The following is a 22,340-nucleotide window of genomic DNA, read 5'->3' as shown; positions in this document are numbered from 1 at the left end:
ACTAAACTATGACGTTTTTTCCACATTTTGGACGACATACTAAACTATGACGTTTTTTCCACATTTTGGACGACATACTAAACTATGACATTTTTGTCACATTTTGGACGACATGCTAAACTATGACATTTTTTTCACATTTTGGACGACATACTAAACTATGACGTTTTTTCCACATTTTGGACGACATACTAAACTATGACGTTTTTTCCACATTTTGGACAACATACTAAACTATGACATTTTTGTCACATTTTGGACGACATGCTAAACTATGACATTTTTTTCACATTTTGGACGACATACTAAACTATGACGTTTTTGTCACGTTTTGGACGACATACTAAACTATGACGTTTTTGTCATATTTTGTACGACTTACTAAACTATGAGGTTTTTGTCAATTTTTGGACGACATACTAAACTATGACATTTTTGTAATTTTTTGGACGACATACTAAACTATGACATTTTTGTCATGTTTTGGACCACATACTAAACTATGACGCTTTTGTCATATTTTGGACGACATACTAAACTATGACATTTTTGTAATTTTTTGGACGACATACTAAACTATGACATTTTTGTCATGTTTTGGACCACATACTAAACTATGACGCTTTTGTCATATTTTGGACCACATACTAAACTATGACGTTTTTGTCATTTTTTCGACGACATACTAAGCTATGACGTTTTTGTCATATTTTGGACGACACACTAAACTATGACATTTTTGTCACATTTTGGACGACATACTAAACTATGACGTTTTTGTCACGTTTTGGACGACACACTAAACTATGACGTTTTTGTCATATTTTGTACGACTTACTAAACTATGAGGTTTTTGTCAATTTTTGGACGACATACTAAACTATGACATTTTTGTAATTTTTTGGACGACATACTAAACTATGACATTTTTGTCATGTTTTGGACCACATACTAAACTATGACGCTTTTGTCATATTTTGGACGACATACTAAACTATGACGTTTTTGTCATTTTTTGGACGACATACGACGTTTTTGTCATTTTTGGACGAAATACTAAATCATGACGTTTTTGTCATGTTTTGAACGACATAGGAAACTATGACGCTTTTCTCATATTTTTGACAACATACAAACTATGACGTTTTTGTCACGTTTTGGACGACATCCTAAACTATGACGTTTTTGTCACATTTTGGACGACATACTAAACTATGACGTTTTTCTCATTTTTTGGACGACATCCTAAACTTTGACGTTTTTGTAACATTTTGGAGGACATGCTAAACTATGACGTTTTTGTCACATTTTGGACGACATGCTAAACTATGACGTTTTTCTCATTTTTTGGACGACATACAAAACTATGATGTTTTTTCCACATTTTGGACGACATACTAAACTATGACGTTTTTGTCATCTTTTGGGTGACATCCTTAACTATGACGTTTTGGTCACCTTTTTGGGACTTTTTCATTTGATCGTCTAATTAAGAGAGTGACAGAAAACAGGTGAGAAGACATGCAGCAACAGGTCATGAGCGGGAATCGAACCCAGGCGGCTGCATCACAGACCAGTTTGTGGTTCACCTGCTTCACCCATTGAGCTATACGGGCGCCCGGTCTTTTTTTGGATGACATACTAAACTATGATGTTTTTGTCATTATTTGGATGACATACTAAACGATGAGGTTTTTGTCACATTTTGGACGACATACTAAACTATGACGTTTTTGTCATATTTTGGACGACACTAAACTATGACGTTTTTTCCACATTTTGGACGACATACTAAACTTTGACGTTTTTGTCACATTTTGGACGACATACTAAACTATGACGTTTTTGTCATTTTTTGGACGACACACTAAACTATGTTGTTTTTTCCACATTTTGGACGACATACTAAACTATGACGTTTTTGTATGACATACTTAACTATGACGTTTTTTCTCTCGTTTTGGACGACATGGTAAACTATGACGCTTTGGTCACCTTTTTTGGGCATTTTTCATTTGATAGGCTAATTAAGAGAGTGACAGAAAACAGGCAGCAACAGGTCGTAAGTGGGAATCGAACCCAGGCGGCTGCATCACAGACCAGTTCGTGGTTCACCCGCTTAACCCATTGAGCTATACAGGTACCTGGTCATTTTTTTGGATGACATACTAAACTATGACGTTTTTTTCAAATTTTGGACGACATACTAAACTATGACATTTTTGTCACATTTTGGACAACATACTAAACTATGACGTTTTTGTCACGGTTTGGACGACATACTAAACTATGATGTTTTTGTCATGTTTTGTACGACATATTAAACGATGACGTTTTTGTCATTTTTTGGACGACATCCTAAACTATGACGTTTTTGTCGCATTTTGTACGACATACTAAACTATGAGGTTTTTGTCATATTTTGGACGACATACAAAACGATTACATTTTTGTCGACATACTAAACTATGACATTTTTTCCACATTTTGGACGACATACTAAACTACGATGTTTTGGTCACCTTTTTTGGGCCTTTTTCATTTGATAGTCTAATTAAGAGAGTGACAGAAAACAGGTGAGAAGACATGCAGCAACAGGTCATGAGCGGGAATCGAACCCAGGCGGCTGCATCACAGACCAGTTTGTGGTTCACCTGCATATCCCATTGAGCTATACGGGCGCCCGGTCTTTTTTGGATGACATACTAAACTATGACGTTTTTGTCATATTTTGGACGACACACTAAACTATGACTTTTTTTTTCTCATTTTGGACAGCATACCTAACTATGACGTTTTTGTCACATTTTGGACGACACACTAAACTATGACGTTTTTGTCACATTTTGGACGACATACGAAATTATGACGTTTTTGTCACATTTTGGATGACATACTAAACTATGACGTTTTTTTCACATTTTGGACAGCATACTTAACTATGACGCTTTTGTCATATTTTGGACCACATACTAAACTATGACGTTTTTGTCATTTTTTCGACGACATACTAAGCTATGACGTTTTTGTCATATTTTGGACGACACACTAAACTATGACATTTTTGTCACATTTTGGACGACATACTAAACTATGACGTTTTTGTCACGTTTTGGACGACATACTAAACTATGACGTTTTTGTCATATTTTGTACGACTTACTAAACTATGAGGTTTTTGTCAATTTTTGGACGACATACTAAACTATGACATTTTTGTAATTTTTTGGACGACATACTAAACTATGACATTTTTGTCATGTTTTGGACCACATACTAAACTATGACGCTTTTGTCATATTTTGGACGACATACTAAACTATGACGTTTTTTCCACATTTTGGACGACATACTAAACTATGACGTTTTTTCCACATTTTGGACGACATACTAAACTATGACGTTTTTTCCACATTTTGGACGACATGCTAAACTATGACATTTTTGTTACATTTTGGACGACATGCTAAACTATGACATTTTTGCCACATTTTGGACGACACACTAAACTATGACGTTTTTTCCACATTTTGGACGACATGCTAAACTATGACATTTTTGTCACATTTTGGACGACATACTAAACTATGACGTTTTTGTCACATTTTGGACGACATACTCAACTATGACGTTTTTGTCATTTTTTCGACGACATACCAAGCTATGACGTTTTTGTCATATTTTGGACGACACACTAAACTATGACATTTTTGTCACATTTTGGATGGCATTCTAAACTATGACATTTTTGTCACATTTTGGACGACATGCTAAACTATGACATTTTTGTCACATTTTGGACGACATACTAAACTATGACGTTTTTGTCATTTTTTCGACGACATACCAAGCTATGACGTTTTTGTCATATTTTGGACGACACACTAAACTATGACATTTTTGTCACATTTTGGATGGCATACTAAACTATGACATTTTTGTCACATTTTGGACGACATACTAAACTATGACGTTTTTGTCATTTTTTCGACGACATACTAAACTATGACGTTTTTCTCATTTTTTGGACGACACACTAAAGTATGACGTTTTTGTCACATTTTGGACGACATACTAAATTATGACGTTTTTGTCACATTTGGGATGACATACTAAACTATGACGTTTTTGTCATGTTCTGTACGACATATTAAACGATGACGTTTTTGTCATTTTTTGGACGACATACTAAACTATGACGTTTTTGTCACATTTTGGACGACATACTAAATTATGATGTTTTTGTCACATTTTGGACGACACACTAAACTATGACGTTTTTGTCATTTTTTGTACGACATACTAAACAATGACATTTTTCTCATTTTTTGGACAACATACAAAACTATGACGTTTTTTTCCACATTTTGTACGACATACTGAACTATGACGTTTTGTCATTTTTTGGATGACATACTAAACTATGACGTTTTGGTCACCTTTTTTGGGCCTTTTTCATTTGATAGGCTAATTAAGAGAGTAACGGAAAACGGAAGAAGACATGCAGCAACGGGTCGTAAGTGGGAATCGAACCCAGGCGGCTGCATCACAGACCAGTTTGTGATTCACCCGCTTAACCTATTGAGCTATACGGGTACCTGGTCATTTTTTGGATGACATACAAAACTATGACTTTTTTCTCACATTTTGGACGACATACTAAACTATGACATTTTTTGTCACATACTAAACTATGATGTTTTTGGTCACGTTCTTTACTCTGACATTTTGGTCACTTTTTCATTTGATAGGCTGATGAAGAGAGTGTCAGGAGACAGGTGAGAAGACATGCAGCAACAGGTCGTGAGCGGGTATTGAACCCAGGCGGCTGCATCGCAGGCTCGTTTGTGGTTCACCTGCTTAACCCATTGAGCTATTTGGGCGCCTGGTCATTTTTTTGGATGACATACAAAACTATGACGTTTTTGTCATATTTTGGACGACATACTAAACTATGACGTTTTTGTCGACATACTAAACTATGATGTTTTTTCTCTCATTTTGGACGGCATACTAAACTATGACATTTCAGTTACATTTTGGACAACATACCAAACTATGACTCAGAGAGCGCAGACCTCTGCCAAGGATCGTGACATTCCCACGGAACATTGTATTCACATACATTTATCTACAATTTAGAAATTGAAGTATTGTATTTTCATGGAAACATAAGACATATATTTTCATTAACAATTTTATTCCATTCTTAATTAATCAACAGGGAGAGAGGAAAACAGGGAATCCATGCAGTAAAGGATCATGAGCTAGAATTGAACCTACGTCTCTGACACAGTTCTGTTTACAAATCACCTTCTTAACCAGTTGAGCTATCTGGACACCTTGTTCCAATTTGTTGGACGACATACTAACCTATGATGTTTTTGTCATATTTTGGCCCACATACTAAACCACATACTAAAAAATTCAAAGTGATCCAGAATCCAGGATCCTTTCCGGATTGCCACCAAAATTAAATCAGCTCTTCCTCTTACCATAGTCTACATCCCCTCAAAATTTCATCTGAATCTGCCCAGGCGTTTTTGAGTTATCTTGGACAAAAATGTCATACTTTAGTATGTAATCCGAAAATAGACAAAAAACGTCATAGTTTAGTATGACGTCCGAAAATGGACAAAAAACGTCATTTTTTTGTCCAAAAATGGAAATAAACATCATAGTTTAGTATGTCGTCCGAAAATGGACAAAAAACGACCTCCGAGAAATCCTCCTAAGTGTATGAAAAATTCCCCCAAAAACTGCCTAAATATTGCAGGGAAATTACCACGACAACTCATGTAAAATCTTAAGAAAATTCCTATATTATTTTCATAAAATTCCTATAAAATTCCCACAAAATTTCCAGCAAAATTCTAAAAAAAAATTTCAAGAGAATTCCTGTAAAATCTTGGGAAAATTTCAGTAAAATTCCCATTGAATTCCAGAAAAAATTCCAGAACAATTCCAATTAAATTCTAGGAGATCTACCATGGGCTGCACAGTGAGGTAGTGGTTAGCACTGTCGCCTTGCAGCAAGAAGATCCCCGTTTCAAATCCCGGCCTGGGTGTGGGATCTTTCTGCATGGAGTTTGCATGTTCTCCCTGTGCATGCGTGGGTTTTCTCCGGGTACTCCGGCTTCCTCCCACAGTCCAAAAATATGCTGAGGTTAATTGGTTACTCTAAATTGTCCGTAGGTGTGAATGTGAGTGTGATTGTGTGTCTGTATATGTAGCCCTGTGACAGACTGTTGTCCCCTGCCTTCACCTGAGTCGGCTGAGATAGACTCCAGCACCCCCCGCGACCCTACGGATGGATGGAGAGCTACTATAAAATTGCCGTAAGATTCTGGGGCAATCAGAGTTCAGATTTTCTAAAATCCTGTGGAATATTTTCCCTGTTAAAATCTCCAGACATCACAGCATCACTGAGCAGGTGAGTTTCAGCTCAATAAACTTCACATTTACACTTAATACATTAAATACAATCTCTGTTTACAGCGGACAACAGTGATTTCCAGTGTTACAGCCTCTGTGTGTGTGTGTGTGTGTGTGTGTGTGTGTGTGTGTGTGTGTGTGTGTGTGTGTGTGTGTGTGTGTGTGTGTGTGTGTGTGTGTGTGTGTGTGTAGGGGCGGGGTTTGAGTGTGACGCACTGATTTTCTTTTTCCTGTGCAGCCTCTTCAGTTGTAGTTTTTTTGGTTAAACAGAAAAAGTGACTCAGGATATCAGACGGACAATAAAACTAAAGGATCCTTCATTCATATTCATCTGCTCTCTCTCTCTCTCTCTCCCTGTTTTTATCTCCCTCACCCTCTTTCTCTCTCTCAGATTATCTCCATCATCCTGCCTGGGCTGAGATGTAAGTACTCCAACATGTTTTATTCATTTTTTATTAGACAGAAACCTAAAAAATCTCTCAGCATCTATTTACTATTTCAAAGTAAAGTCCACTTGATGGGTTACAGTGAGAAATTTGTCTTTAAACATCCAGGTTACACCAATAAATGACTATTTTTCCTTTCTTAATTCATATTTTCTTCATTTTAAACGTACCATTTCTTCTTCAAACTTGTTATCAGTCTGTGTTGAACGTCCGGGCTGCAGCTGTAAGTCTCTGCAGGAATACGACCATGACTCACCGGCTGACTCACCTACAAAACTATCCATCAACATTGTGATCGGCTCGGCTTTTCTACAATCAGCTCTTATCCTATCAAACTAATTTATTCAGCTCACAAAACAACAGCAGCGAGTTCTGCACAAGCAAAGACATGATATAAATACAGTTACGGTAAACTAGAAACATCTGGAAGACTGATTTATTCCAGAAGACGGCTGATATTGTGTGGATTTTAAAGTATTGTTTGTGGGGGAGGGGAGGAGGAGTATTAGTGCGTGCATGTTGATCTCCATCAGTCCGGCTGCTGCTGCTGCTGATGCACTAATCTTTCTCCATTTTGCTTCTGGAAAACAAGCCTGCCTGGCAGTAAAAGTGAGCTGCTGTTTGGTCCGATCAGACATCCAACAACCTGCTGCTGTGTGGAAGTAAAAACACTAAATGCATTTTGTCAGGATGTTATCATTTAGTTCTCCTTAACTGCTGATCCGTTCTAGCCTCCGATGCTTTGATTTAGTGGACGGAGGCCAGAGTTAGATGAGTCATGTTGCTATTATTAAATTAGAGTTTGTGTTTTATAATTCAGGCTGTGTGTTCCTTCAGTTTGAGCTTCAGAACGTTGCCAAGAAATGTCAGATTTATCTCAGTTTTTTACATATTGTTGGAAAAAAAGTATCCTCAGAGAAGTTAAAATGCTCACAAGAAAAGTCAAAGTTCTGAGCACTAATTTACGAATAAAAGTGAAGATTTATTTTGTTTATCATGCAAATTTGTTCATTTTGGAATAAGATTTAATTAACTGACATTTAAGTGTGGGATTAATAAAAGCTTATCTTATATTAGAATTATTTCAAAACTGCAGATTCCTTGTTTGTTTGTTTTTTTTATTTACTGTCTCATTAAGGGGAGGCCAGATCTGAGTCATTTTTCACAAATACATCAATTAATCAGGAATCAAACAGACAAAGAGCAGTAAAATGTGTCATATTTTTCTCTTTCCGAATTGTCATGAAGTTGAAGTGAAGGGGAGGGAAATGGAAATGAAATCAAAGTTTTACACTTCAATCAATAAAATAGTTGAATTGTTGGAATACTACTTTGATTTTAATCCCATAACTGCAGCAAAAGAAGCTTCATTGTTGAAATCTGTCTGAATTTCAGCCTCACCTTGGTCACAAAGGCTACAAGCTGGAGTCTTAGCTGAAAAGCTAACATTGAAGAATGGTTTCTTATTGTGCTTGTTGAGGTTTTTTTTCCTCTATTTCTCTTCTCTCTGACCTTGGAGGTAGAAGAAGACGTCAGTGAACATCCAGTATTATGTGTGCAGCTCACTGATGCTGCTTCTCTTGAGCTTTGAACCATTAAAAAATATATTCCTCCTCCTCTGAATGACAAGTTGAATTCAAAAGCAGTAAAAATCAGCTTTGGTCGGTTTGTTCTATTCAGTGGTTTTCTTGGTTGAGTAAACTTTAGCTTGACAGAACTTAGCTCTAACTACTGATCATCACTGTCCTCTGAAAAAAAATTTGTTTATGATCTTATAAAACTCATGAAGTACTAGAATATGTTCGGTTTGCTAATTATTTGAAAAGTTTAAAAATCAACCAGTCTGAATAGTCTAGATTTTTGGACAGAGTCTCTCAAATGTGAGCTGCAGCGTTCAGACAACTTCATCTGGTCTCATGTTCATTTAGCCTTTTTCAACTTGTCATGCATGAACACAGGAGGGAGCGGTAAATAATTCTGAATCAGCCAATTGATCTGCATGAGCACAGTGTTTTCATGTTCCTTTATGGAATCGGCCACTGGTTTGTTGTTGGATGATTTCTGATTTAGGGATATGAAGCTACGTTGATCATTTTTAGCCAAAGACACCAGCACTAATGCAGAACTCGTCTGTTCATGATGTCTGTGATGAAACGTCCATCTCTCTCCATCTTTCTTTGCCTGCAGGTCGACTCCAGAAGGAGGAGCTGCTTCAGGGGCCCCAGAGGGCGAAGGAGGCCCTCCGGCTCCGGCCCCAAACCTGACCAGCAACAGACGCCTGCAGCAGACTCAGGCTCAGGTGGACGAGGTGAGGAAGCTCTGATGTTAGAACCAGAGACCGGGCAGGTTCACTGTGAACAGGTTCAGGGATTTAGGGAGGACTCAGTTTAAAATAATGAAGTTAAATGAGCTCAAAGGTTAAAGATTTGGGAAAAGATTGAAATGCTGACTTCACTCTGGATCCCTGCAGTCATTAGCGGTCATCTTGGTTACAGATGGGATAATACTGCTGCACCAGGGTTTCTATGTCACACAGATTCTCTCCCAGAAAGACCAACATCTTCTTCCAGGCATCCTCTTGAACACGAGCATGTTTCACCGTCTATTCTAAAATTAACCCTCCTGTTGTTTTCACTGACGAGCATCAAAAAAATTGTTTCCTTGTCTAAAAAAAAAATCAAAAATTCAGCAAAAAAAAAAAAAAATCCTCAAATCTCTGAAAATTTGGAAAACCTTCAGGAAAAATATTTCAATAATTCCTTACAAGTTAACTTAAAAGTTTTATTTTGAAAAATCCCCCAAAATTGGCAAGAAAAAAATTTGTAAAAATCTTCCAAAAATAGGTAAAAATATCTAAAGTGCTTTCATATATATCAGGAAAACTTCTAATATTTTCACTGGATTTTGGCTGATTTTTTTGGTCAATATTCTTAATAAACTTTTTTTTTTTTTAAATTTCACCAAAAAATGCTTAAAAATTTCCCCAAAATGTTGAAAATGCGGACATCAGAAGTTTCACTGTGAAAATAGATATTTTTCCACATTTTCTAAATTTAAAACGGGTCAGTTTGACCCGCAGGACGACACCAGGGTTAAAAGTGAAACACTTCACAGGTTTAAGCTGGATGTTTACCTGACGGAGACGCTGACGGGTGTTTGGTCCTCAGGTGGTGGACATCATGCGTGTGAACGTGGACAAAGTCCTGGAAAGAGATCAGAAACTGTCAGAGCTGGACGACCGGGCCGACGCCCTGCAGGCCGGAGCCTCGCAGTTCGAGAGCAGCGCTGCAAAACTCAAGAACAAGTACTGGTGGAAGAACTGCAAGGTCTGTCTGTTTTATCCTGCATCAGTCCTGCACACAGGTGAACCATGTGAACCCTTTGTAGAGCATCTGACCTTCAGCGAGACTCCAAGACTTTCTCTTTGTTGTGTGTAGTTGCCATGGTTACAGCAGTGTTTTTGTTCTTGTGCACGAGGTCACACACTGTCCACATGAGAGGACACAACAGAATTCCTGCTCAGTCAGCATTAGCCTGAGAACAGCTGAAGAACATCTCCACTGCAGATGATTTCACAAAACACAATTCACTGCTTGAGATCCTCAAATAACAGACTGATTTTTAGTTAATATCATTGTTCTGAAATATTATGATTTTAAGATTTATGAACCTCGGAATGATAAAATATAAAGATTTAATATCCGTTTACCAAGTTGAGTACTTCAAGGTCTGTTGCAAAGATGAAAATCCAGAAATTTATTCTGTTTTTAATGACAGCATCCTGTTCAAAGCTGCTCATTAGAAACCAGAAAACACAATCTGAATGATTTTTTAAACATTTTCCCCACATTTATAATGTTATTTATGACGTAATTTAAATCTCAACATTTAGTTTTTATCTCAGGACACGATTTTTTACATTTTTAAAGAGCATACTTTGCATGTTTTCTAACATAATTGAGTTTTTTAATCTCTAAATTGGTTACTAGTAGAGGTCGACAGATAGAACGTTTTGGTCTGAAATGCTGTTTCCTCTCCTACACATTGCTCTTATGAAACAGATGCTTAAATTTGGAAATATTTTCAAACAAAGGTTGCTAGAACGTTTAAAATTCAGTCAATTTGCCTGTTTCTATAGTTTGTCATTTAATTCACTTCACTTTGATTTTACTTATATAGCACCAATTCCAATCAAATTGTCTCAAGACGCTTTACAGAACCCATATGAACCCCCAGAGCAGCCCTAAGGAGACAGTGGTAAGAAAAAACTCCCTTTAAGGCATTTAAAAATCAGACAAGAAGCCTTCTTTGGCCTCAGTGACGTCGGCTTGTTTTAACTGTTTCAGAATCAGAACAGAGACGACAGCTGAGCTTATTCATGCAAGCTATGAGACCTACAGCAGGTTTTAAACAACACTGGTGGTTAAATATGTTTCAGAGAAACCACCTGGTCTCCTCAAAGATCCAAACACATGTTCATCAGTGAATGAAACTGAACTACGGGAAGTTTTAGTGTGTTTCCGTTCTTGTGTCCTCTGAGTTTTGTTTGATGGGAGCTGGAAAAGCTTTAGGTCACTCCTGCCACCTCCTGCTTTGGAGTGTGTCATTGTTGATCACACTCTGCTGGTTGAAGCCACAGCCACACCAGATTTACCATCCATCCATTCATCCATCCATCCATCCATTCATCCATCCATCCATCCACCATCTATACCAACACCAATCCTCATTAGGGTCATAGGGGGCTGGAGTCTATCCCAGCTGATTTAGAGTGAAGGTAGGAGACACCTGGACATGTAACAGTCTCTCACAGGACTGCATATAGAGACAAACAATCACACTGACATTTTAGAATCACCAATTAACCTCAGCATGTTTTTGGACTGCGGGAGGAAGCCGGAGAACCTTGAGAAAAGCCATGTATACGCAGGGAGAACATGGAAACTCCATACGGAAAGCTCCCAGGACGCAAACCGGAGATCTTCTAGCTGTGAGGTGACAGTACTAGCCACCGAGATACTGTTCAGCCCCCAGATTTACCATCTGAATCACAGGTGACAGTGGGTTTGATGCATTTTTCATATTGCTTGGGAATCTAATTTTAGCTTTTTTTGTACATTTATAAGTTCATTAAGTTCCATTCATTGCTACACTTTAAAAAAAAAAAACACATCAGTTCCTGGGGTTCAGTGTGAGTTGTTCCAAACTGATCATGCTGAAGAAGCTTGGAGTCGCTGCTCTTTTATGTTAAAAAGAGGCTCAACATGTAATTAAGATCCTCCTGGGCGACTACCTTCAGAGGTTTTCTGAGAGAAGAACTCTCTGAAGGGATTATATATCTCATCTGGTCTGGGAATGCTTTGGGATCCCCCAGGAAGAACTAGAAAACACTGGTGGGGAGAAGAATATTTGGAATGACCGGTTCAGCTGCTGCTACACCGTCACACTGAGAAAGAATAATCATTTAAACATTTCGTCTTTTAGCGTTTACTGTTCATCGATGCTAGCACTGGAAATAAGACGTGGCTAGCTGTTTAGCTTTGGTCCAACTTGGCTAGCTTACATCTAAACGCCAACAGTGAAACTTGGTTAGAATTAATTCGGCTTGTCTTTCTTTGATGACGCTTAATTTGCCTAAATGTGCTAAACTTTGTACAAGTGCTAGTTGGCATTAATAATTAACTGTTTAGCATAATAAGCTAGCCTGCATTTAACTGCATTTCGGATGGAATATAGCACAGCTAGCAGTTTAGCTTTTATTTATTTATCTGGCTATTTTACACACCAAACTGTGAGAGAGAAATTAAATATTTTCTAACATTCAGTCTCAGCTTTCTCTGTTGACGTAGCTAGCAGTTTAGCTAGCAGTTTAGCTTTGGTTCAACTCAGCTAGCAATCATCGTTTGCCAGGTATCATCTTCGGAGACGCCGGACGGAAAATGCCGGTGGGCGACAGCTAAGTTTTTGAAGTAAGTCTAGTTTGCTTTGTTGTTGGTTTTCTTAGTTCTGATCACTCTAAATGTGTTTTGCTAGTGCTAGCCGGCATTAATAATTAAATCTGGTTAGCATAATGAGCTAACTCTCTGGTGAGCTCACTCTGGATGATTAGAAGATGTGTTTCTGAGCTCCTCATGGTAGCTCAGTGAAACTTTGGGGAGAAACCAAAGTGAAAACTGAAACAGATTTGCCTCTCCTCCGTCTCCCCTCCCTTCCTTCTCATCCATCCATCTCATCCGGCCTCGGCTGCCAATCCTGTTTTCATCTCAGCTCCGCCTCCAAATGCGCAGCTCGGACTGTCCAATCAGAGAAGAGATTACATTAGCGAGAGGAGGGGACATGTTTGAGTGACGGCGGCATCACAGAGAGGAAACATTTCAATCTGGATTACAGCGACCGTCGGGATTAAAGAGCCAGCTGTGGTCTGTGATGTAACTGAAAGCTGAACGTGTCCGACTGTCAGCCACCGGATGAAATCTTTGTGGCTCATTCTGCTTTGATGAGCCGAACTGTTACCAGTTTATTTTCCCACAAACACCATCCTGCTGCCCCAAATACCCACTAGAGCACCAAATGTGGATTAATCCGCCGCTGAAAATAGTCCCTCAAAACAATTCCTGTTTGTTTGATAAGAAGGTGGCGATAGGAACATTTAGTTTAATTTTCTTTGATTCATTTTCAGACAAGCTCACTGTCCCACCACACAAACACACAAATCAAACATACACAAATCAAACACACACACACCACATCCACATCAATCTCTCTCTCTCTCTCTCTCTCTCTCTAACCCGTTGTTCCCATTAATCTCGCTCGCCCGCCCCCTATCAGAGGTGATTTACTGTCCCTCATGTTATCATGTGGATTTTGTTTATGAAGCATTTAGATACACACACACACACACACACACACACACACACACACACACACACACAAGCTGAAAACGGAAGCATCTGAGATTCCTCAAAAACACAAACATAGAAAAAAAGGAAGTATTAAAATCCTTCATGTGAGTAAAAAGCACTAATCCTGCTCTCTAAAATAATTCATTCCTCTTTATATTTACACATTTATTTCCTTATTTTTTAACATATTTATCTTTTATTATGGAGCTCCTGTGATTCCATAATGAAAATGTGTCAAAGACAAACACAATTAAGCTGTTATGTCTCATTTCTTGGTGGAATTAAAGACGATCACACTCTGGTTCTGTTCTGACATTTTGATTTTTCTCTTTTTTTCCAGATGATGATCATCATGGCGATCGTAGGAGTTATATTCATGGGCGTCATTTTCTGTGAGTGAAACATCATTTTTAAAATGGCTTTTTAAAGGGCTTAAATTTTTATCTGCAGTGCATAAAACATATAGAGCTAAATCTAGTCATATTTTTTCAATTTTTCATATATTGATGTTTTTTATATTAAGTTTGTGTGTTGCATAATTTACCTTGTTCTGTTTTTGTTTCATAATTATTTTTTTTGGTGTTTTTTCAAATAATGATTTTATTTTCCCTGCAAGAACATACACTTAAAAACAACAGTTTTCAGAAATCAAACCCAACATCTGGATCACACAATAAACACTGTAAAGCTACCGTCTCATCAAAGCACAGTCATTTATTCTAAAATGAAAATTAAATCTTCTTAGCTTTTTTTCACATGAGATCATTTGTAATTTTGCTGCCTTTTATTGTGTAAAGACGAATATTTACACATAAAGACGCTGAAGTGACATTTGATGTAAAACAAGTACAGATAGATCCACTGATGAATGATTTACATGCACATTCTTACTGATTAGCAGTTCATGTACTGATTATACACGGATGAAAACACGTAAATTCAACACTTTGGTTGTGAAAGACTTCTGCAGTTATACAAGAGACCTGTCATTTATCTTTGTATGCTATTCTTACTAAGTGTATCTAATTTTAGAAATATATTGACAGTAATAGATTCTAATGTAACAGTTCTGTCTAAAAGGACATTTTTTGTGATGTATATATGAAGAGTTTATTTGCAACAGTAGATAACTCCGTTTTGATACATTTTCGGAAAACATTTTCTTTTATTGTTTACTCGAGATAATATCAATCAAACTGAAGTTGAGTGGATTAGACTCAGTAGAAAAATACATGACAAAATAGGGAAAAAATAAATTATTATTGTGATGAATATTATTATCTCAAGTAAACAATAAAAAAAAGTTTTCGGAAAATTTATCAAAACGGAGCTATCTGTTTTTGTAAATAAACTCTTCATATATACACTAATGATTACAAAATTGTGAAAATATTTTAGATATGTACGTATAATCTGTAAAACCCAACTATTGAAAGTATAGCAAAAATAACATGTATTTATTTAGATAAAAATAATAAAAACTAATAATAAAACAATATAACTGATGTATTTTTGCAACAGTGGGTTTTACAGGGTTAAAAGATAAACTTTATGGCTATTCTAATGTTATTTTAAAGCAGACATAATTATTCACATTATTTTTGTAATAATGTTGTTTATATTTTTGGGTATTTAAAGAAAACACTATAAAATAAATCAAAATTTTTTCTTAAAATGACAGATTTTTTTTTTTACAGTGTAATGTAAACTGGACCGCTGTCCTAAAGGAATTAAATCACTGGAAAATGTGTTGCAGTTTTTTTATTACTATTGTTCTTATTTATTTATTTATTGTTTGTTTTAAATGTTACCCAGAAATGATTGTGTGTGTTTTCTGTCCTCAGTGTATTTCTTCCACTGAGCTGCTCTTCAGGGACGAACGCACAACTCACAGGACGAGTCTGAACCGAGAACCCGCCGAGACAAATCCAGCCTCTCCTCAGCTGCTCTTCGTCCTCCTTCCTCTTCCTTCCTCCCTAACCTCCGTGCATGAATCTGTGTTGTTCTCCAAAAACGCCTCCTTCTGCTGCTCCAGGCAGGTTTCCTGACTTTCAGTAGCAGCTGAGATCATTTTCCTGTTCACTGACAGTCTGAGGGGTTTCATTACGTCGGGACAGTTTGCAGAAAAGTGGACCAAAGACACCTTTTCTTTCGTGTGTAAAAATCTTTAACCCACATTTGTTCAATTGTCCAACATGAATAAAACCTCCTGATGCTGTTAGTTTATCAGTAGTTCTTAAAAGAGAAACTAAAACCAAATAGTCACTTATCTTCACTTCTTTACTTTCTTGCTATCTGGGGTTAAAAACGAGGCTTTGACTGTTTGGGTCAGCATATAATTGCAGGACTTTTGCTATCTTAGTTCACATTTTTGCTGTTTTTAGGTCCAAAACCAATATGGCCGCCTATAACCAAACATCATGTCGTTTTTACACAAAGATTCTTCTAAATATTATTTATACAGTTGAGTAAAATTGAAATTAAAAGGTATTTCTAAAGATATTGCAGTAAACCTGTTGACTACTTTATATTAAATAAGTCAGAAAGTCTTGGAGTCTTCCAGTCTTTTCTTCAGGAGGAAATGACATCATGTGGAGCAGGTCATGTGATCTGGAATTAACACACTTCCTGGAGAGGAGTTTTTGGAACGGGGAGCTTAGTGGAAAGGGATTTCTATAGAAAATTTGATATATTTCCAAAAAAACATCTGTCATGATTACCTCAACTTAATCCAAACTATTTCTGAATCAGCTCATTTTATTATTGTTTAGCTCATTAGAAGGTGGTTGCTATTAAATTCAGACGTTATTTAGTTAAAAAGCATTAGTTTTTTTTTTTAATAAAAATATATATAAGATAAATCCCATGGACTTCAAAAGTCCCTCAGTTATATATTGACCCATTTGCTGTGGAGTGTTTCTAAACAGATTACAGGCTAAATGTCAGGAAAAAACATCTAGTAAATCTGCTAAATGTTCATAAAAAACTGCACTTTCGCATAAGAATACCTGAAAATTCTACGTAGAAAATGTATCTGAAACGGATGACGGGTAAAACTAACCAAAATTAAACTATCTGTTTATTTGTTCATGAAACTTTAGAGTTGGTCGGTCAAAAAGCTGTTGACTTTACAGCAGACAGGTGGTTTGAACTGAACATAAAGTTTATTTTTCTTACAACATTTATAGAGAGCTCGTCACAGTAAAACCTGCAATTAGTGATTTTGGTCTCAGTTAATTCCTAATGAGAAGAACAAGATATTTGTATGAGATTGGAGAAAAGTTGTGTTTTTGGCGAGGTTTGTAGAAAATTTAATTGAGTAAACATTTTAGAAAGTGTGTTTTAGTGTGTGCACATGATAGATGAAGAGTTGAAGATCATCTGCATACATGGATAACTACGGTCTGTCAGAACGGATTCCTGCTAATTATCCCAAAGCTACAGACGGATAACAGGTCAGGATGAGCTCACAGTGTCAGATAGTTATAATACGTGGCCGAATAGAACAAGAAAAATGTTTTGTTTTCTTTATTATTCAGATTCTAATCTGCCTGTAAAAGGACCGAAACAGTGAACATGTTTTCTCTCTCCTGCTTTGTTTATTTCTGTCCTCCCTTCATCCTTTTCCTTTCTCATGTTTTTCTGTCAGTGTTGCTGCTGCTGCTGCTAAATTAATTCCACTTTGAGCAGAAAGTTCACCTCCTGGATAAACACGACTGGAATAATTTAGATATTTCTTTGCCGTTCGTCTGCCCAGCTTCAGTTAAGATGCAGTGTTTCTTTTTGTCGTGTTGTGAACCGACCCGACCCGTGTTCTGTGGTTTGAATGTGCGTCACGTGTCTTTGTTCTTTCTGGTTCCTCCGTACACGAATGAAAACGCAGAATGTGAATTAACTGTAGATATTAAAGCGCTCATTGTTCAACGTGGAGGGATAGTTTATCGCATTTCAGACTGAACGGTTAAAGTTGGACGTGGAATTCAGGATCAGAGCTGCTTCTTGTCCTGCTGGATGTTCTTAAGATGTTTAGAATGTTCTTGGAATTCAAATAAATTCACGTTTGCAACAGATATGCAGTGTTTCAGCTCTGGTTTGTGAGCTATTCTCAAAAAACTCCGAAAACATCGTCACACATCGTAACCTTTTCAGTTATTACATTTTCTTTCACTGAAGTCGTATTTCTGCTGACATAGTCACTGTTTCAGCTCCATTTTTGGTCTCCACCAGCTTCTAAGATTAACATTAATAACAATAAATATGTAAATATAAAGAGGAATAAATAAAATAATAAAATCTGTTTAAAAATAAGTAAATAAATGTGCAACTATAAAGAGGAATAAATTTAAAAAATTAATTAAAAAATATGAAGTGAAATTTTGTCTTTGCTTTTCCCTTTATTTTGTTTTTCCATTTTGACATTGCATTTTCCTAAAAGGGAAAACTCCTGTTCCTTTTACTCATTTTACTTTATTTCCTCATTTTTTTAAAGATGTATTTTAAATTTTTTCCTCTTTATATTTACACATTTTCTTATTTTTTAAAGCAGATTTATCATTTATTATGACACTCTTGATTCCATAAAAACAAAACAGGACATGATAATAAAACCATCGGTCCACAGATTGAATTCACTAAAATCAGTTTTAATGACAAGATGGAACCGATCTTGACGCTTCATATTAAAGTTTAACAGTAGTTTTATTTCTTCAGCTATGATTTAACTACATTTTGAATTCATCTTTTTGTAGCCCCCCCCCCCCCGAAATGACCAAACACACAATTTTCTTTATTACATTTTTTATTTAGGTCCCAAAAAACCATCATAATAACATTATATCAATAATATTAATACAGAAATTGAAAAAAGGAGGAGAAAAAAAATAAAATAGCTTTTCTGTCCACAGCCTCATTCTCGGGTTTGGGGGGGAGGGGGGGTCGGTCGGGGATTCGATCCTCCAGAAAAACTGCAAAGTCTGTTTTTGGGGGTGGGGGTAAAGGGGGCAAAAAGTGAACTGGGCGTGGCTTCAAGCTTGGGCGCGCTGTCCGTCATTCTGCTGTGCACCAATCAGGAATGTCGAGGTGAGGCAGGGGGTGGTTGACGAGGTAAAGAGCCGAGCTTCAGTCTACTGCTGCGACATCTGAGGAGAAAAGAAGACGACACGATTCAAGCAGCTCTGAAAAGTGGATTCTTTAAGCCGAGAATCCTGCATTTGTGTTCATCATGTTGTGGGAATCTGTTTCTACGGCCACACTGTTGGAAACTAAAAAACATGAAGAGGAGCGATGAGAACGCAGAGGGAGGAGGTTTATGCAGAAATAATGTTTCACCAGTAACTTCATCTTTAATATAAATTACCTCTGATCTGCAGCAACAGAAAGTACCAGACCAGATGTATTTCAGAACTCATTTATAGACCGTTTTCAAGGTTCTATAATTTCCCAGAGGTTTAATGCTTTGTTGCATGTGTTTGAAAATTCCTCTCTGCTGTAAAGTTAAACAAATACCAGAGGGCAAAGTATGTAAAACAGTAAAATGTTCTGTCTGTAATTCATATCTTTGATGTTGTAAGCTTTAAGGGACCAAAAAAGACGACATTTTATTCCACCGATTTATCAGTTATCAGAATTTTTTTCTGCCAAATATCGAAATCGGCATCGACCTAGGAAGCTGGAAGCACAGAGCCACAATAAACCGATTAAATAATCCACTTAAATCTGAATTTAAAAAGAGTCTGGTACATCTACAGGTTCATGGATGGATCATTTGGGGTCTATGTGAACATGTTTGCAAGCTTTAATGTCCAAGAAGTCCCTCTGATGTGGATCTTTGGCCTTTGTAACGGGAGACCGCAACCAAATGTAAATCATCTAGGATTTTTAAGCAGCAGTATTCAGGATTCACTCAATCAACTATTAGCTTCAACTCAAAGATGTTTCACTTCATTTCCACCATGATTGTTTTGCAGCATGTAAAGGAGACTCAGTGCTAAGAAACATGGCTGATAACTAGCGACAAAGTTCAGTACTTCAGTGGTTCACAGGAGGAGAACTAAAGCCCAAATCTAGATGTCTGATGTGTGCTACCTGCTGTGTCTGTGCCTGTGTGTCGGGTCCTCGGCTCGCCAAGCGGCTGAGGATGTTCCTCTCAGACATCTGGAGTCGCACGGCAACCGGCGGTATCCGGGCGATGGTTGCCGGGAGGCGGGTGACATCCGCCTTCATGTCACTCAGCAGCTCCTCCAGCTGCTTCAGCACTGAGAGAAGAAATGACAAACTATGGTCTGTACGGCACATTATGGAGGGGTCAGCTGAGTTTTAGAGCTCTGAAGGTTAATTTTTTAAAATCAGCATAAGTCCGTGTTATTTCCTGCTGTGGTAAAGAAACATTGTGAGAACCAGTTTATGAAACATTAAACTGAAGGACAAAGAAAGTTATCAAGAATTAAATAGTAATAGATAACTAGCACCACTCTTTGGAACAATATAAAGTAGGGCTGGGCGATATGGCCAAAAAATAAAATCTCTTTTTTTTTTTTTTTTAGTCATCTTGGACGATTACGATTTTAATCAATTTTTGTTGTTTCTTTGCGGTCTGTTTGCTATGGCTAGTGCTAGCCATGCCGCACTCTTCCCATTCTTTAGGATGCCTCTGTCCGAGGTGCTGAAAGAGGTTAGTTGTGCTGCTACTCTTTGTTTTCACAGTACTTTTGCAAACCTTGCACATGACTGTAGTTTGCTCTGTGTCAGTCTTGTCAAAGCCGAACCACTTCCATATAATCGATGGAACATGAGGCCCTTTTCTGGCGACCAACTCTTCGTCTGCTGTTCTGTCCGCCATGACGGGGGTGTGAGTGTTTTGGCGGAAGGAGATGAGAGGCAGAAGCAAACGCCAGTGCACAATTCATGAAAGGCAGAAGAAGAATCTGTATTGTTATATATTTAAGCTCGCCTCGATTTTACGATTTGGCAACTTTTCAAATCGTCAGTTTTTAAAAAGACGAATTAATCGAATTAATTTGATTTATCGCCCAGCCCTAATATAAAGTGCCTGTTTGACACATTTTTTTTGCATTACCGGGAGAGAAAAGTGCCTTCAAGAGTTTTCAAACCATCATGAGTGTTTTAAAACACACTCATGATGGTTCTATTCTGCCTGTATAGAGTCTGTCATTGGGTGTTTACCTTTGTGCAGGACGGCGTTGGCCGGTTTGTTCCCGGACATGGACTCCTTGCTGAGGTGCTGGTGGGACTCGGCCAGACACTCCACCTCGCTGAAGCGGGTGTTGAGGGCCATGGAGGGGTGGGAGGGGTCCTCCGACATGTTGAGGTAGGCGGCGCGACGCAGCTGCTCCTCGATCACCAGCGCCTGTTCCAACAGCTGGACAGCAGAGGGGAAACCGTCACCACACCGAGCTGCATCGAACGGATGTTTTTCTAAAGAAAACCAGCTCTGTGCACGTTCACCGACGTTCTCTGCAGGACTGTGAAGGTGCTGAAGTGGCAACTACTTTACTGTATTTTACACAAATGGAAAAAAAAAAAAAAAAACAGCGACCAGGTAGACCGAATTTACAACTTCATATTCTAACAGTCCATATTCTGAACATGTACAGGTCCACAGTTTATTTCTGGGGTCTATTAGAACACATTTACATGCGTTTATGCTCAAAAATTCCCTCTGGAGTGGATTGTTCTTTAACCAGTAACCGTGTTTCGTCTCTATCTTTCACATTCATACCTTGAATCTTCTGGCGAGGAACTTGTTCTTGATTTCCAGGAAGTTGCCTCTGTTCATCTCTCCTTTAAAAGGCTCGTTGAGGATGGCGAACTTCACGTCGTTCTGGATGTCCTGCCAGCGGGCGTAGCCGTGTCTGAGGGCAGCGGCGGTCAAGAGGAACAACTTCTCCTGATCACGTCACTGCTACATTCTCCAGACAAAGCCAGCCAAACCAGCCAATCACTCAGAAAAGGATACTGTATGATGCCGGCCAGCAGCCAGTAGTCATGGCGACGGTGCCAGATCTCATTGGTCTTCTTGGTAACCGTGGCGGCACGTTCCTCGTTCTGCCACAAAGAGTGGAGCTCTGAGGGAGGAGGAGGAGGAGGAGAGTCAGTCGGTGGGGTGAACTTTAAACGCTGGTCTGTGTTTCTGAGCGTTCAGTACCTGTGAATCCACCGTCGGCGATGTTGAACATGAACCGGGTCTTGGCCTTCTTCTTCTCCTCGCTCGGTCCGCTCACCGTGGCGGCAGCAGCAGCCGGCGCTGAGCTCTCCTTGCTGCTGTCTCCGTTCTGCAGTTTGGTGGCTTCCTCTGGCTTCTGAGCCTCCTTCTCCTCCTTCAGATCTGCAGGACAGAAAGAGGAGCAGCGATGAGCCACCGGACAGGAGGAGTCAGGAGAGCGCTGGATGAGGAAGAAAAGATGTGGTCACCTTTCTTTTCATCTGCAGGAGGAGTGGTGTCCATTTTCTCCATCTTCTCTTCCTTCTTTTCTTCTGCTGGATCAGATAAATAAAAATTATTAAGAGGAAATAAAGACAGCCAGGGCTTTAAAGATCA

At 38.2% G+C, this 22,340-nt stretch overlaps 2 protein-coding genes across 6 annotated transcripts in view; one reads left to right on the top strand and one right to left on the bottom strand.

Annotated features, from left to right (window-relative positions):
* The first annotated feature begins 6,652 nt into the window (after positions 1–6,652).
* Positions 6,653–17,853, top strand: LOC110971397 (vesicle-associated membrane protein 2-like). The gene is made up of 5 exons (XM_022221739.2): positions 6,653–6,857; positions 9,069–9,189; positions 10,049–10,207; positions 14,124–14,175; positions 15,628–17,853. Coding segments are annotated over exons 1-5 (351 nt in total). The 5' UTR covers positions 6,653–6,855; the 3' UTR covers positions 15,645–17,853.
* A 710-nt stretch (positions 17,854–18,563) lies between these two features.
* The window catches only part of chd4a (chromodomain helicase DNA binding protein 4a), a 37,504-nt gene continuing 33,727 nt past the window's right edge, over positions 18,564–22,340 (bottom strand). For 4 of the 5 annotated variants that reach the window (XM_051955241.1, XM_051955240.1, XM_051955238.1 and 1 more), the window contains exons 35-41: positions 22,214–22,279; positions 21,948–22,127; positions 21,759–21,867; positions 21,522–21,654; positions 20,966–21,161; positions 19,868–20,037; positions 18,564–18,921 (exon numbers count right to left, since the gene is read on the bottom strand). In XM_051955241.1, coding sequence (XP_051811201.1) covers positions 18,907–18,921; positions 19,868–20,037; positions 20,966–21,161; positions 21,522–21,654; positions 21,759–21,867; positions 21,948–22,127; positions 22,214–22,279 — 869 coding nt within the window. In that variant the 3' untranslated portion in view covers positions 18,564–18,906. The remainder of the gene's footprint in view (positions 18,922–19,867; positions 20,038–20,965; positions 21,162–21,521; positions 21,655–21,758; positions 21,868–21,947; positions 22,128–22,213; positions 22,280–22,340) is intronic. The other variant, XM_051955242.1, reaches the window with a different exon arrangement.

The sequence above is a fragment of the Acanthochromis polyacanthus genome, chromosome 11 (genome assembly GCF_021347895.1).
Source record: "Acanthochromis polyacanthus isolate Apoly-LR-REF ecotype Palm Island chromosome 11, KAUST_Apoly_ChrSc, whole genome shotgun sequence".
Lineage (NCBI taxonomy): Eukaryota > Metazoa > Chordata > Actinopteri > Pomacentridae > Acanthochromis > Acanthochromis polyacanthus.
The sequence above is the reverse complement of the archived record's forward strand: the minus strand, read 5'-3'. Positions and strand labels throughout refer to the sequence as shown.